The following is a 17,571-nucleotide window of genomic DNA, read 5'->3' as shown; positions in this document are numbered from 1 at the left end:
AGGACTTATTTTGGAAGCTTTGACTGTGTGCAGTATGGCTGTAAAGAGGATGCCATTTGAAATGTAGGACACCAGAATTAAAATCTCATCAACAATCTATTGTAATTGTGTGGACTACATATCCCCAAATATCAATTTCTTTGTCAGTACATATTTCAATTATCACCATACATATATTTATTTTTTAGTTGGGTTATTTTGAAATGTAACTGGAATATGTCTTAAAAGCAGTTCGTTTGATGCTTAGTAAAAAACAGTTTGGAAATGTTCGTTGCTATGTTATTTTAAATATTTTGTTATGGTATTGTTTCAATTTGCTTATGAGATTTTATAATACTTAAGGCAACATATCATAATATTATGACAAAAAATTTACTCAATGTTATTAAATCAACAAAAAATAATTTGACATTAATTTGTTGGATTGCTTTATAACAATGAAAATAACCTACATAGTCCTTCAATGTAATAATCTCTATCTTGTAAGAAGCAAACTAAGTATAGATTTGCGAATCTGTTTTGTTTTCACACTATAGATGATGGGATTGAGCACAGGGGGCAAAAACAGATATATATTAGCCATCATTGAATGGACCATTTTGGGAAATGACCGACCATAGCGATGAACAAAAGACAGGATTATCATGGGGATGTAGAATACAGCAACTGCTCCAATGTGGGAGAGACAGGTGCTGAAGACCTTGTATCGTTCAACTGGAGAGGCAATATTGAGGACAGAGTGAATAATCAAGATATAAGACAGGATGATGCATGGGATGTCTATCCCTGTGGTAAAAACAAGGTCAGCTAATCCACAGATACTATTTGTCCTGGTGTCTGAACATGCTAATTTAATCACGTCTGGATGATAACAATATGAGTGGGAAAGGACATTCATTCTGCAGAAAATAACAGGCTTAAGGAGCAAAAGCAGTGGTAGTATCAAGACAACAGTACGTAAAATCATTAAGAGACCCATCTGAATGATTCTGGAATTGGTGAGAATTGTAGTATATCTGAGCGGGTTACAGATTGCCACATAGCGGTCAAAAGCCATAGCCACTAGCACCCCAGATTCTGTTACAGCAAACCCATGAAGGAAAAACATCTGGATGATGCAAGCATCCAGAGTGATTTCTCTTGCATCAAACCACAGGACACCCAATGTTGTTGACATTGTAGAAACAGTCAGGCCCAGATCCGTGGCTGACAGCATGGAGAGGAGATAGTACATGGGCTCATGGAGACTGTGCTGGGTGATGACGATGGAGAGGATCATGCTGTTCCCAGAGAGGGCAATGGCATAGAGACCGCAAAACGGAATGGAGATCCAGGCAGGGGCAGCCTGGAAGCCGGGGAGGGCAGTCAGCAAAAAGATTGGAGATTTAGATGTCAGATTACTTAGTATTATCATGTTGACCTGGATCTATAGCATTTGTGCTCAGAATGTTCACATCCTGTAGAATAAACAAATGAGAGTACTGTAGAAAACATATTTACTGATTGTAAAAGGAGAGTTTTTCAATGTAACATGTAATGTCTCTACCTTGGAAATAAACCTTTAAATGAATTTGTAATATTTACTTAATGTTCTCAGAGACATTTATTGAAGAAGTAGAGGTTTTATCCTGAAGCCAAGGAAGATATATTTAGCTAATATAACATTTTGATGATTTTTTTTAACATTTTGTCTCCATCAGACAGTATGAAGAAAAACATACTGGGAAGTGGAGGATGTTGAAACAGGAGGGAGAATGAGGTAGGGAAATGGAAAGGGAAGGAACAAACACTGAAGAAGAGAATAGAAGAAAAAATAAGAAACAAAGCTTTTTGTAAGTTATGAAGGGAAGAAAGCTTGAAGGGAAGAGAGGGAAACTGGGAGTAAATGAAGATACATTTTGTACAGGTAGCAATTTCCATGATGAATGTGGTCATTATGTATATCAAAGTATACCATGAAAATTAATTTAAAAATCAGTGTATTTAGTTTTGAATATACTGTGCTCTGAAATGAGCAAAATAAACCAATTGAAAGATATGCGTAAGCCAGCAGTGACTGTGTGTAAATTTCTAGGCACAGATGTTTCTATTTTCTAGTAATACAGGTTTGAAGGTTGTCTTTGCATAGATATCACTTTAATCAGAGTATGGGTGAACAAAGTGAGATTTATGAGAGAAATCAATGAAGACTTTGCTCTGTAACAGATTTTTGAAAGAAGCACATCCACTAAGAATGGTGAAAGCAGACAATTCTATGGGAGGAATAGAAATCAGACGATGTGAAGTCGTGACTGGATTTTACGTGAATGACAGTATCACATTTATTGAACAGTCAAGACTGGTAAAAATTTTAAATTAAAATTTAATTTAAAATATATTAGTGTTACTAGAAAAAGCTGTTGAACTTGAGGGGGCAAAATTTCAACCTGCCACAGAGACTTGACTAATAATGGAACAGCAAGAAATAAAGATACAGTGTATTTTATTTCTAGAAAATTGGAACTGAAGGTAAGGCGATATACTAAGATTAAAGAATTGTATAGTGCTAAAACTGTTTGAAATATAAAAATCTCAGAAAAATAGATAAATGTACCAAAAGATATAAAATACACTAGAATATTTGGAATGTGACGGACTAATTAATATTATGTTTCCTTTAAAAAGTAATAAGTTATTGAACATGGATCATGACAGTAATTAATCTCAAATAGGGATAACATTTCCATTGACAGTAGAGAGTGGCGAATAGGTAGCTTGATGAAGAGATGCGTGAAAGAATTATCAACAAATGTCTCTGTGAATCAGTAAAGAGTAATGTACTATTATTGAAGAAGTATGAAGTGCTGGAAGCTGCCTTGAGGGCATGCAAAGGTTTTCACTACACAGAAACTGAGAGGTGCAGGTGCCCTAGACATATAGATATGTGATGGAGCATTTAATGAATCTCTAAAACTTAGGAGTAATTTTCATTGCTAAAATAAATTCCAGGAAGACAATTAAATGATAGCAATAATACTTATTATAATCTTAGAACCTTTCTATAATGTTTTTTAAATACTAGGTGTGAAGTTTACTTTGTGGAAGTAAATATCCTGTAATATGTTTATATCTTATCATTCCTTTTATGCTAGTGTTCTGTAGTTCCTTTTAAAACTATAGCCCTCTTGGTTTTAATCGTATCAAGAAAAATCATGAACATACTTAACCATAAATTTTTAGATATTACTATTTGGATTACAAGTATAGTGTAGAGTCCAATATTGACTGATTTTCTGTAAGCCTGTTTGAATATCTGTGAATAGCTGACAATGAAACACAAAGTCAACAGAATGCACTCATCTCTGTATGCTCTTACCAGTTTCATGTGGAAATAGGAGTCTTCTCTATCTTTACTAGCAGGGAGTTTACACAGTTCTGGAGCCATGAAGTTTATAATAAATTAGAATTGAGCTGGGAGTTAATCAGTAAGATGTGGATCTCCCTGGGGCTATGAACAAAGAAAAATTCTCTCTCTCTCTCTCTGTCTCTCTGTCTCTCTGTCTCTCTGTCTCTCTCTCTCTCTCTCTCTCTCTCTCTCTTTGTATCTCCCTCTCTCTCTCTCTCCATCTATACCTCTCTCCCTCTCTCTTTCAATATAAGGTGTGTCTATAGAATCTCTGAAGGGCTTTGTCTCCTATCTCATGTGTCCCTTATCTCCAGATAAAGTTAAAACACAAAGAAAATCAGACATACAGAATAGGCCCTCGTTATCCAAGTGTTCTATATCAGTGAAGTCAACCAATTACAAATGGGAAATATTTGGAAAATAATTGAATCTGTGTAAAAACGTATAGAAAATGGTTTTTATTCTTATTATTCCCTGGGAAATATTTTACAGCACCTATTTAAGAAGTATTTTATTGAATTAGGCATTATAAGTCATAAAAATGTCAACAGAGATTCCTTAGAATCTAGAATGAGAAATTCCATTTCCACAGCTACTCCCCTTCGAGGTCTCATCCCCAAAACAGTTAAAGACCTTGTATTACTATGACACATGCAATCCCATGTCCATTTAAGCACAATTCACAATAGCTAAATTTTGGAAGCAGACTATATATCCATCAACAGAAGAATGGATAAATAAAATGTACTATCTATATACAATGGAATACTATTCTGTCATAAAAAATAAGCTTGAGTCATTTTTATGAAAATTTAGGTACCTAGAAACCAAAATGTTAATTGAAACAAATCAGACATACAAGTTTGAATATTGCATGTTTTCTCTTATATGAGAAACTCACATTATAAATAAAGAGCAAAATACAGGACAGGTAGTAAGAAATAGGTAGACAGATCTCTCCCAAATGAGAGCAGGATCGAGAGATAGGAAGAGGTAGAGGATAATAAAAGAATTAATTTGTGCTCTAAAGATAAAACTATTATATGAACTTGAAAATGGAAGACACTAGCATTAGATACTGATCAGAATGATAAGAACCATCCCCAGCCATATGGCAACTAAATTAATAGAAGAAAAAAGAGTAGCGCATGGAAACCGACCAGGTGTAGGTTGACACAACTGTACAGACATATGTGCTAAATACTCTGTGCAGTCTCCATAGGGTAGCTATCGTACTTTGATGATATCTGTTGATGTAATGACAAATATTTGCATTCCAATCACTGAGAAAATACAAAATGACTGCAGAGAGAGCCTTATGTTATCCTGAGCCAGTGTTAGCATAGTACAAGCTCACAGTAGGTCTAATGGATAAGCTGCTTGAGGCAGGTGGGAATTCAGGAAATAAAGCTCACTCTCACCACAGTTTGTTACAGCCTTTCTAAGCTTGGCTGCCAATAATTGGAGCATAATGGCATGGATGTAGAGAGTAGATGGCTACATTTAGTAAACACTTCTAATCAGAAGAGAAAATGTGGATGAAGCCAAACTGGAGTAGCTGACACAGGTGTAACATTTGATTTTATGAGCTTGGAACTAGAACAACTTCACATGGAAGGTAGAAAGACAAGAATTGCTTAGGTCCATGGAATTAGTTCAGGCTACAATAAACACAAAAACCATTACAAAAGATACAAGGTAGCTGTAAAGAACAGACACATATATTTTCTAAAATTACATGAAATGAAAGTGGGCTGTTTCCTGTTTCATTCACTGGCAGCAATTATAAAACAGCCCAGGATTTATAAGTTAAGAGTATTAAATCTGCAAATGGAAATGAGTCATAGTGAATACTACTTTAAACTCCTTCCTTGATTTTTTATCTAGAATCCAAACATATTTAAGGAAAAAAATTTCTTTCTATTATGCATGTGGTAGGTCTTAACACTCCTTTGTTTAATGCATGTGCAATTAAAAGAAATTGGAAAAATCAAGAAGAAGGGAGAGATAGGAGGGAAGGAGGAACAGAAGGAGAAAGAGGAAAGGAGGAGGAGAGATGGGAATCCTGCCTGCCCTTCTTACCTTCTCCTTATTTTAATGTTTTTTATAGCATCTTTAAAACAGTTGCAGTGGTTTTGCTTACTTGATTTTTGGGTCAGGATTTTTTTTTATTCTTTTACAATTTTTTTCCCTAAAATGTATAACAGGTCAAACACCCACTTTAACTTTTCCTAGGATCCTTTATGCAAAACACAGTGTCCTGTAAGCTAAAACCTAAACCTCTGAAACGCAGTCTGTACTTTGCTCTGTAGCATCATTTGCCTCTGATGATTACGTTTTTCTGTGTCTTCCAGAACTTCATAGTTTGAGTATTTGCAAATGCTGATTCCTCTGTTTTGAGCTTCTTTCTTATTTTATCCATTTGATCAATCCAAACTAGTCTCCTCACAAGGAATACTTCTCAGTTCCCACATCAGAGGGGATACAGAAGGGCAGGGATTCATCAATTAGTGGCCTTACATATACTTGGAGTTGTGAGGGAATGGTGCCATAATTGTTGGAGCATGGAAGAGGAGAAGCTTCTCCAATCACACAGTAAGCAAATGCCAGAGCTAAGACCACAGCACAGGTCACCTGATTGCTCTTTTGCTACACCTAGCAAATATTGGCTTACTTTCTAGGAACACTGGAAAACAGGACGAAGGAAGAATGGTAGTTTCCTAAGTAGTTGCTGACTAAACTATACCATGCCTGGAGAGTTAATACATCAAGAATGCATTTTGGGTCTATAAAGTTGTAGCCTTGTGACAGGTAAAGGTTCAAAAGAATCTATGAAATAGTTTCTTCATTTTTAAGAATTCCACACAAGACTTCTGCAGAGCACAGTATTCATCAGTCAAGCATTTGTCATTTAATAAATGAATTTCTCTCTCTCTCTTTTTTTTATTTTAAAGAGGACAAAACCGGGGGCTGGGGATTTAGCTCAGTGGCACAAGCGCATGCCTTGCAAGCAGGCAGTTGTGATTTCGATCCCCAGAACTGATAAAAACGAAAAAGACAAAAAAAAAAAAAAAAAAAAAAAAAAAAAAAAGGACAAAACCAAGGAAAATAAAACAGAACAAGCTAGTGTAAGTGATACAAGACTTCAAAACAATACAAAATCAATAATAATTACCATAATTCTTCTTGCTGTCTTCAAAATAGCTGCAGATACCTTCAGACACTGAAAATCAAACAGAACAGAATCAAACCATAAAAACAAAATAACGAATGCAATAAAAGACTTTAAAACAAGACAAAAGCAAACCCAAAATGCCTACCATAATATATTTTGCTATCCTTGAAATAGCTGGTTATGCCATCAGATACAACAAACCCAAACAAAACAAAACAGAACAAAAACAATCACAACAAAAGAATGAGAATGATACCGGATTTCAAAACATGATAATAGGGAATCAACAATGGCTACTATCTTCAGAAAGAGATCCTTGCTAGATGCCACACTGTGTAGCACTATTCTCTGAATGGATGATCAGACCACTGAAAAGTCACTGAAAGGTCAGTGAAACACCAAACACCACAAGCACCAAATTGCATTTCGCCTCAACAGCTATCATTGCAGCCTGTGTATCACTGGATCAGCTGGTCATTCACAGGAAGCAGGGCAGGGGTGAAATGGGATGGGGTAGTTGGGTAGGGGAATTGACCTTTCCCATTTGCCAGCCCCTGCCAGAAGGGACTGGGGTATAGCTGTCCCACTGCTGGCGGTGGCCAGGCATGGCGCTGGTTCTCAGGGAGGGCTTGCTTCCTGGTTAATCCTTGTTTTCTTCCCCCCTGAAGTCTGAAAATGGCACTGACTCTGAAAAGGCTTGGGTCCGGTTGTCCATCTGCCTGCAGCAGCCCTCACATGGCACTCGTTCACAGGGAGGGCTTGCTTTGTGGTCAACAAATGAGTTTCTTCTGTACACACTCTATTCTAAGGCACTATTGAAGTAATGAATATGTTCTAGTAAGAATGATTTTCTGGTTTCTCTCAAAACACTTCACAGCCATTCTTCCCCCTTTATAATCAGCCATCACCTCCACTCCAACTAGAAAAAGCCCAGTGAGACCTTTTTTAAACTGTAGATTAATTTCAATGTAGTTGGTCTCAGTCACAAAGATTACAAATTTGTATTACTTGAGGGGAGAAAGCACTGGGATGGCTCTGCCCATTTCATAAATGTGAAATTAAGTACTTATATATTTAAAGAAGCTCCGTTCAGAAACATCTCTTGGAGAGGGAAAGTAAGAGGGTGATGGATATTGACAGAATGAGGAGGAAGGAGAAAAAATGGCATCCACGGCTTATAGCACCTACAGTCAAGCTGCAGCCCAGCAGAGCTACAGTGCTTACATCATCCAGCCAACTCAAGGATATGCACAGACACCCAGGTTTATGGGCAACAAAGCTATGGAACCTATGGACACCCTATTGATGTCAGCTATACCTAGGCTCAGATCACTGCCACCCATGTGCAGACTGCATATGCAACTTCTCATGGACAGCCTCCCACTGGTTGTACTATTCCTGCTGCCCTCCAGTATAGCCAACTTGTCCAGGGTTATGGCACTGGTGCTTACAACACCACCACTGCTGCAGTCACCACCACCGAGGCCTCTTACACAGCTCAGTATGCATACAGCACTCAGCCTGCTTACCCAGCCTATGGGCAGCATCCAGCAGCTACTGCACTGCAAGACCAAAGGATGGTAACAAACCTACTGAGACTAATCAACATCAGGCTAGTACAGGGGGTTATAACCAGTCTAGCCTAGGATATGGACAGAGTAACTATAGTTATCCTCAGGTTCTTGGAAGCTACCCAACACAGCCAGTCTCCATACCTCCATCCTATCCTCCTACCAGCTATTCCTCTAGACAGCTGACTAGTTGTGATCAAAGCAGAACTCTCACCAGAACACCTGTGGGCAGCCGAACACCTAAGGACAGCAGAGTAGCTATGTTCAACAAAGCAGCCATGGGCAGCAGCCTCCCACTAGTTATCTCCCTCTGCCCAAGCTGGATCCTGCAGCTAGCCTCCAAGTCAATATAGCCAACAGAGCAGCAGCTACAGGCAGCAGAGTTCATTCTGACAGGACTACCCCAATAGCCTCAGTGTTTATGGGCAGGAATATGGAGGATTTTCCAGATCAGGAGAGAACTGGAGCATGAGTGGCCCTGATAACCAGGGCAGGGAAAGAGGGGGATTTGCTCATGGAAGCATGAGCAGAGATGGGTGGGAAGGAGGACACAGTGGAATGGGCAGCGATAGAGAGTAGGTGGCTTCAGTAAGAATGGTGGATCCACGGATGAAGGACCAGATCTTGATCTAGGCCCTCCCATACATCCTGAGGAAAGATCTGACAACAGTGCAATTTATGTACAAGGATTAAATGACAGTGTAACACTCAATGACCTGGCAGACTTCTTTAAGCAATGTGGGGTTGTTAAGATTAAAGAAGAGAACCAGGCAACCCATGATCCACATCTACCTGGACAAGGAAACAGAAAAGCCCAAAGTTGATGCCACGGTGTCCTAGGAAAATCCACAGACTTCCAAGGCTGCTATGGAGTGGTTTGATGAGAAAGATTTTCAAGGAAGCAAACTTAAAGTTTCCCTTGTTCAGAAGAAGCCTCCAATGAACAGTATGTGAAGTAGCATGTCACCCCATGAGGGCAGAAGGGTGCCACCACCATGCCTTGGAAGTCCAGGTGGCCCAGAGGTCCTGGGGGACCCACATATCACATAAGAGGCTGCAGAACAGACAGGTAAGGCTTCCCTCCAAAAGGCCTCTGAGGTTCCCCAAGAAACCCCTCTGAAGGAAGAAACATCTAACATCGAGCTGGAGATTCACATTTTCCCAATCCGGGTTGTGGAAATCAGAACTTCACCTGAAGAGCACAATGCAACCAGTCAGTGTAAGGCCCTGAAATCTAAAGGCTTCCTCCCACCACCCTACCCACCCCCAGGTGGTGATCGTGGGAGAAGTGGTACTGATGGCATATTGGGAGGAAGAGATTGCCTCATGGACAGTGGTGGTCCTGGTGGAATGTTCAGAGGTGGCCATAACGGAGACATAGTGCTTCCGTGGGGTCTGTGGGATGGACCAAGGTGGTTTTGGTAGAGGAAGATGAGGCATTTGGGGAGGGAGGGGAGGGGTGTGCCTGGACTGCTGATGGAACAAATGGGAGGAAGAAGAAATGGACGTAGAGAACCTGGAAAAATGTATAAATGTGAGCACCGTCAGGAGCGCAGCCAGTGGGCCTGCTAGACCAGAGACCCCGCAGAGCTGCACTGAATACCAGAGTTAGTTTCTAAACTAGAAAATGTTTTAAATTTATAATTCCTTATTTATAATGTTGGCTACAATATGATGATTATTCCTTGAGTGTACTTTAGTATTTTTCACCATTTGTGAAGAAACACAAAACAAGTTAAATGGAAACAATAAAAAACAAACATCTCTTGGAAATACTGCATTTAATTGAGATCTGGAATGTAAGAGTGAGCCAGAATCCCTTATCAAAAAACAAATGAGGAAGTGGACAGAGCAAGGGTGAACACAGAAGACAGATAAGACTGACATGTTCTGCATTAAAAGGAAGCAAAAAGAGTTTTGGCAATTAGGAGAGATAGCAGCTGGGCGGATCTGGGGCGCATGCATCGGCCTCTCCGTGTGTCTGGAGGACTGTGGATATCTCAGAAGCAGGGAGGGATCGCAGGTTCCTGAGGCACCGCGGCCTGTGGTGAGTGCTCAGCACACTCTGCCCAAATCTCAGACTGTTCCAGACCCTCCAGGCTTCCAGGTTAAGTGAAGTGGAGAAGTGGGTTTGAGGCCTCTACATCCGCCTCCCCACCCCGGCTGTACTTGGAGAACTGCTGAGCTTCTGACGGGTGGGTGGGCCCACACTATTCCCGGAGCCCAGCCTGTTTCGCTGCTGCGCCTAGCCATCAGTGTGCAGAGGAGGGGCTGGGCGGATCTGGGGCACCTGCATAGGCCTCCCCGTGTGTCTGGAGGACTGTGGATATCTCAGCAAGCAGGGAGGGATCGCAGGTTCCTGAGGCAACACGGCCTGTGGTGAGTACCCTAACCCTGCTGAAATTGGAGAGCTGTGGAGCTTCAAAGGGGCAGGTGGGCGAACAGTGTCCCTGAGGCCAAGCTTGTCTGGAACTGTGGAGTTCGGAGCAGGCAGAGGAGGGCCATTGGTTCTGCAGGCCCTGTGGCTTGGGGTAGCATGGTGCCAGAGTCACAGTAGCTGCAAACATAGAAGGGGATTTTCAACAGATCCTGAGGAAGCTTTCAAATAACACTTTAAACACAGAAATATAGGAAAATGACAAAACAAAAGATCAAATTACAACCTCAAACCTCCAGTCCATCTCAAGAAACCCTAGGAGCAATATATATATATATATATATATATATATATATATATATATATATATAAGAAAATATATGCCATCCACCTCAAATATCGGACACAATAGCTACTGAAAATGACAAGCAAATCCAGGAAGCTTTAAAGAAATTCAAACTCGAAATAATCTACCAGATAAAAGAAGAAATGATGAAAGAAATGAAAGAGGTTCTGAATATATCTAAAGAAAACACAGATAAAAAATTGGAGGAACTAAACAAAAAGATAGAATCCTTAGACGAGCAATATAAGAAACAAACAGAATACATAGTGCAGATGCACAGAAATATACAGGAAATAAAAAACTCCACTGAAAGTTGTAAAAACCACCTTAATGAAAGTGTTGATAGAATTTCAGACCTTGAAGACAGGATTGCAGCTAGTGAACAGGAAAGGAAAGATCTTTTAAAAATAACAAGGAATCAGGAAACAGCAATTCAACAACTGCAATATGATGCAAAGAAGAATAACATAACAATGATAGGGATTAATGAAAAAGAAGGAGACAACATAAAGGATGTCAAGAGGATATTTAAAGAAGTAATAGCTGAAAATTTCCCAAGCATGAGATCAGAAACTGACATCAGGATCAGTGAAGCATATAGAACTCCAAATAGTCCTAACCAAAATAAAACTACACCCAGACATATAATAATCACCATCCCAGAAATCCAACACAAGAATAGATTATTAAAAGCTGTCAGAGATAAAAGACAGATCACTTATAAAGGAAAACCTATCAGAATCACAGCAGACTTCTCAGCACAAATGATAAAGTCAAGAAGAGCATGGAGTGAAGTATTCCAGATCCTAAAGCAAAATGATTTCCAACCTAGACTGATATATCCTGCAAAACTATCATTCAAAATTGATGGTGAAATATGATACTTCCATGACAAAGAACAGCTGAAGAACTTCATGAACACCAAACCAACCCTGCAAAAAATATTGAAAGACAGTTTAGATACACAAAGGAAAAAAACACTAAGCAAAGTAAATAATTAAATAGAACAGAAAGATAAAGATGCAACAGCAGAGAGATAACATTCCTACAATAAACCAGCATTTAACAGTAATAACCATTAATGTAAATGGTCTCAATGCACCAATCAAAAGAAACAGACTAGCAGAATGGATCAAGAAACCAAATCCAATCATATGCTGTTTACAGGAAACTCATCTAACTCAGAAGGATACTCACAAACTGAAAGTTAAAGGATGGAAAACAATACTTCATGCAGCAGGAATCCAAAAAAAAAAAAAAGGCAGGAGTAGCCATTCTGTTGCAGACAATGTGAACTTTAAACCAACAATGACCATAAAGGACAAAGAAGGTCACTACATACTTGTAAGGGGAAAACTCCAAGAGGAAGAGATAACTATCTTAAATATATACGCACCAAACTCCAGAGCACCCAGTTATATAAAACAATTATTAACAGAAATGAAAACTCAAATTATCAGTAGCACAATTGTAACAGGAGACCTTAATACACCATTGACACCAAGGGACAGATCAACCAGACAGAAAATGAGCAAAGAAATAACAGAACTGAATCATACCTGTGAACAAATGGGTTTGATAGACCTATACAGAATGTTCCACCCAACAACATCAGAATACACATTCTTCTCAGCAGTACATGGATCATTTTCTAAAATAGACCATATATTGGCTCACAGAACATATTTAAACAAGTGCAAAAGAGCTGAAATCATCCCTTGCATGTTATCGGATCATAGCACTCTGAAATTAGAAATTAACGATAAAAGATACTGCAAAAATCCCACAAACACATGGAAACTGAATAACACACTCTTGAGTAATCAGTGGGTCACAGAAGAAATTAAAGAAGAAATCAAACAATACCTAAAAGAAAATGAAAATGCAGATACAACTTACCGGAATCTGTGGGATGCAATGAAAGCCGTCCTGAGAGGAAAATTTATTGCACTGAGTTCCCACATCAGGAAAACAGAATGAATACAAATAAATAACTTGATGCTACACCTCAAACAGCTAGAAAAAGAAGAGCAAGTCAAGCCCAAAGCCAAAAGAAGAGAGGAAATTATAAAAATCAGAGCAGAAATCAATGCAACAGAGACTAAGAAAACAATCCAAAGGATCAACGAATCAAAGAGTTGGTTCTCTGAAAGAATAAATAAAATCGATAAGCCCCTAGCCAACCTTATGTAAAAAAAAAAAAAGGGAATAAAACGCTCAAATTCATGCTATAAGAAATGAAAAAGGTCAAATCACTACAGACCCAATAGAAATACAGAAGATCATCAACACCTATTTCGAAAACCTCTACTCTCAAAAGTTCGATAATACAGAAGAAATAGACAGATTCTTAGAAACATATGAAGTACCAAAGCTAGATCAAGAGGATGTAAAACTGTTGAATAACCCAATCTCTGTTAATGAAATTGAAAATGTAGTTAAGTCCTTACCCACCAAGAAGCGCCCAGGCCCAGATGGATTCACTGCAGAATTCTATAAGAAATACAAAGAAGACCTAATGCCAACACTCCTCAAACTATTCAATGAAATTGAAAGGGAAGCAATCCTTCCTAAGTCATTCCTGGAAGCAAATATTACTCTAGTAACAAAACCTGAGAAAGACCCAACTAAAAAATATCTCCCTAATGAACACAGATGCAAAAATCCTCAATAAAATATTGGCAAATAGGATGCAGCAAATCATCAAGAATATTATACACCATGACCAAGTGGGATTCATCCCAGGAATGCAAGGATGGTTCAACATATGCAAATCAATAAATGTAATCCACCATATCAATAAAGCCAAAAATAAGAATCACATGATCATTTCTATAGATGCAGAAAAAGCCTTCGATAAGGTCCAACATTTATTCATGATAAGAACTTTACAGAAAATTGGAATAGATGGTCTTTACCTCAATATAAAAAAGGCCATTTATGAAAAACCAACAGCCAGCATCATACTAAATGGCCAAAAGTTGAAAGCCTTTATTTTAAAATCAGGCACAAGACAAGGATGTCATTTATCACCACTCCTATTTAATATAGTACTGGAAGTACTAGCCAGAGCAATTAGGCAAGAAAGATAAATAAAAGAGGTAAAGATAGGTAAAGACAGGTGATTTCTTACTGTTTTGGTTTATTTTTTGGGTTTTTTTTTTTTTTTTTTTGGCTTTTTTTTTTTTTTTGTAGTTCTGTATTATGTGTACCCTTACACTGCTTTTTGTGTGTGTGTGTGTGTGTTATTCTCTTTTTCCTTTTAAATAAAATTTTTTTAAAAAGGAGAGATAGCAATATTTCAATGGAGATAATCCTAACAATAGAATAAAAATAAGAAATGCCCTATTAATACGCAAAACAGCATGGTTACAAATTTTACTAAGTAAAATATTTAAGGTTGAAAATACCATATTTGTGTTTCATAAATACAAATGTCTAGGGTCATTGAAATTAATCAATTAGACAAGAGAGAGAAATAAAAGGGGTAAATATAGGAAAAGAAGAAGTTAAATTATCATTGTTTGCAGATGTCATGATACTCTACATAGAAGATCCCCTAAACTCCATTGAAAGACTCTTAGATATAATAAATAAATTCAGTAATGCAGCTGGATACAAAATCAGTACTCAGAAATCAATAGCATCCCTATACACTAACAACAAAATCACAGAGGGGAAATAAAAGAAACCACACTCTTCACACTAGTAAGCAAAAAAATGAAATATTTAGGAATTACTCTTATGAAAGAAGTGAAATACCTATACAGGGAAAATTACAATACACTGAAAAAAGAAATTGAAGATGATCTCAGAAAATGGAAAGACATCCCTTGCTCATGGATAGGAAGAACAAATATTGTGATAGTGGCCATTCTCCCAAATCTGTTATACAGATTCAATGCAATCTCAATAAAAATACCATCAACATACCTTATAAATCTAGAGAAATCACTCCTAAAATTCATCTGGAACCAGAAGAAACCTAGAATAGCAAAGTCAATTCTAAGCAGCAAAGGCAAGGCAGGAGGCATCACAATCCCTGACTTGAAGTTATACTACAAAGCAACACTAGTAAAATCAACATGGTACTGGAATCAAAACAGAGCCGAAGATCAATGGAATAGATCAGAAGATACAACCAGTACTACAAACACACTCAACCAACTTATCTTAGATAAAGGAGCCAAGCAGGTTCACTGGAAGAACGACAGTCTCTTTAATAAATGGTGCTGGAAAAACTGCCTCTCCAGTTGTCGAAAACTAAAGCTAGACTCATGCCTATCACCATGTACTAAATTAAAATCTAAATGGATCAAAGATCTGAATATTAAAACAGAAACACTAAATCTATTAGAGGACAAATTAGGTAGAAACCTTGAAGACATAGGGGTAAGTGGAAAATTCATGAACAGGACAATACTTCTCATGAACAGGGAAATACTTCCCAGAATCAATAACTGGGACCAACTCTTATTAAAAAGTTTCTGCATGTCAAAATAAATCTCCAGCACAGTGAAAAGAAAACCCACAAACTGGGAAAAGATCTTAGTGAACTATCCCTCAGACAAGGGACTTTTGTCTAAAACATATAAAGAATTTAAAAAAAAACTCAGACCCCCAAAATTCAAAGATCCAACCCAAAAATGGGCATCTGAGATGAATATGCAATTCTCAGATGAAAAAATACAAATGGCACATAAATACGTGAAAAAATGTTCATCATCATTGGTCATTAGAGAAATACAAATTAAAACCACACTGAGATTCCATCTCACTTCTGAAAGAATGGCCAGGATCAAGAAAACCAACAACAAATGCTGGAGAGGCTGTGGGGAAAAAGGAACTCTCCTACACTGTTGGTGGGGTTGTACCACTGTTGGTGGTACAACCTTTGTGGAGGTCAGTCTGGAGATTTCTCAAAAAGCTGGGATTGGAAATCCCATTTATTCCAGCTATTCCACTTCTAGGCATATTCCCAGAAGAACTGAAAGCATCATACCACAGTGATATATGTGCACCTATTTTTATAGCAGCACAATTCGTAATCGCCAGATCTTGGAAACAAACCAAGTGTCCATCAACTGAGGAGTGGATAAAAAAAGTTGTGCTATTTTTATACAATGGAGTATTACTCGGCTATAAAGAAGGGTCACATTGAGATATTTATCAATAAATGGGCACAGCTTGAGAGCATACTCATAAGTGAAATAAATCAGTCTCTCATGTGTGAATACCGAATAGTTTCCCTAATGTAAGTCATGATTCAAATATATAAAAGTATGTGGTAATCATGCATCCCTATTATGTGGCCTTGAAGCCTTATAAAGTTTTCCCTTATAAATTGGAAAGGCTTTATTCTGTACTGCTTGATATTATTGCCTGTGATGAAATGAACAGCTACTTTGAAGAAAATAAGTCATCATAATAGCTAGTGCTGATTTACTATCATCTTGTTTTGAATCCCCACCAAACTATGGCTCTTCTGTCTCCACTAGTTTTATCACGATGTATCCTGCTGGATTTTATTATATGTGATAGTATAAACAAAAATTGTTATAGGCAAAAAGATAATATAGAAACCATTGTTTATGTTCTGTTAGTTGGTTCTAAAACTCCTACAATGCTTTCATCCACTTGAATGGTTTTACACTGACTTTATATGTTTGAAGCTATAGTATATAAAGTTATATTCAAATATTTCAAGGAAAAAGACACTATGGTAACTACTAGTAAACCAGGTTATTTGGTGGTGAAGCACTAGTTTGCTGAAACTGTCATGCTTTGACCTGTACTGTTATGATGTTATGTCCTCTTTTATCTCAATCTCTTTCTTACTCATTAAAAAATTATTTAGTTATTTTTTATGATTTTTTAATTAAGGGGAAAATCAAAAAAAATTAGCAGGATATATTATAGTAAATTATTTGATTTTCTATTTACTTGATTTGAAGTCCTATAGTACTCCCACTATCTTGTTTTGACTGATTAGACTCTGTTCCATTCTGTATGATAGTATCAATTTTGAAGGTATAGGCAATTACTTTGAAGGCAATAAGATTCACTATGATGCCCATTCTGGTTTGTCTATTATCTTCTTTGGAAGTCCTGTAGTGTTTACAAGGTTTAGGTTTTATTGGTCTCATTCTCTACTGATTTGTTCAATTTTATAATACCTAATGAGATAGATAATTCTTTTTAAGGAAGCAAGAGGCATTATGGTAACCATTGTCGATAATCTTATACTCTGTTTTTACATCATGTGCTATGTCTATCCTTGGTTTTGACTGACAGCTCTGTTTTGCCATATTTTGTGGGGGATGAGGTGTCACTTTGTAGGCCCAACCCCCTCTAACCTGCAATTTACAATAGCCGCCCTGGTATGCGAGAAGGAGGTAGAATAGGAATGCCTGTTCTCAGTGAGCCCCTCACCCTCTGGAATCCATACTGTGAGCTGGCTTTGTTTTGCAGAAGTCTTGAGGAAGTGGCTGGCCACCCTTTGTGACACTAACAGCAGACAAATTAACAACATTCTTGAGCTAATGAATTTCTTCCTGGGCTAGAGAAGTTATGAGAACTGGTTGTGATTATTTACCTCACTTAGATAGCTTTAGAATAAACATTGTAGTCTGTCACGTTGTAGCTTGCCACAAAAATGCCTTTTCACTACTTAATTATCTGGGCTCTGTGAATTGATCGGGTTTACTATATATGAAT

The 17,571-nt window shown here is 37.8% G+C and overlaps 1 protein-coding gene and 1 pseudogene across 1 annotated transcript; one reads left to right on the top strand and one right to left on the bottom strand.

Annotated features, from left to right (window-relative positions):
- Window positions 1-475: 475 nt before the first annotated feature.
- Window positions 476-1,435, bottom strand: LOC100733200 (olfactory receptor 51F1-like). The gene is given in 1 exon segment (XM_063255665.1): window positions 476-1,435. A coding segment is annotated over 1 exon segment (960 nt).
- A 6,286-nt stretch (window positions 1,436-7,721) lies between these two features.
- On the top strand, window positions 7,722-9,703 carry LOC100717807 (RNA-binding protein EWS-like; annotated as a pseudogene).
- The last annotated feature ends 7,868 nt before the right edge of the window (window positions 9,704-17,571 follow it).

This window comes from Cavia porcellus, unplaced genomic scaffold (genome assembly GCF_034190915.1).
Source record: "Cavia porcellus strain 051 isolate PalLab524CR breed Dunkin Hartley unplaced genomic scaffold, mCavPor4.1 scaffold_9, whole genome shotgun sequence".
Classification (NCBI taxonomy): Eukaryota; Metazoa; Chordata; class Mammalia; order Rodentia; family Caviidae; genus Cavia; species Cavia porcellus.
Note: the sequence above shows the minus strand (reverse complement) of the source record. Positions and strands in the feature narration are given on the sequence as shown.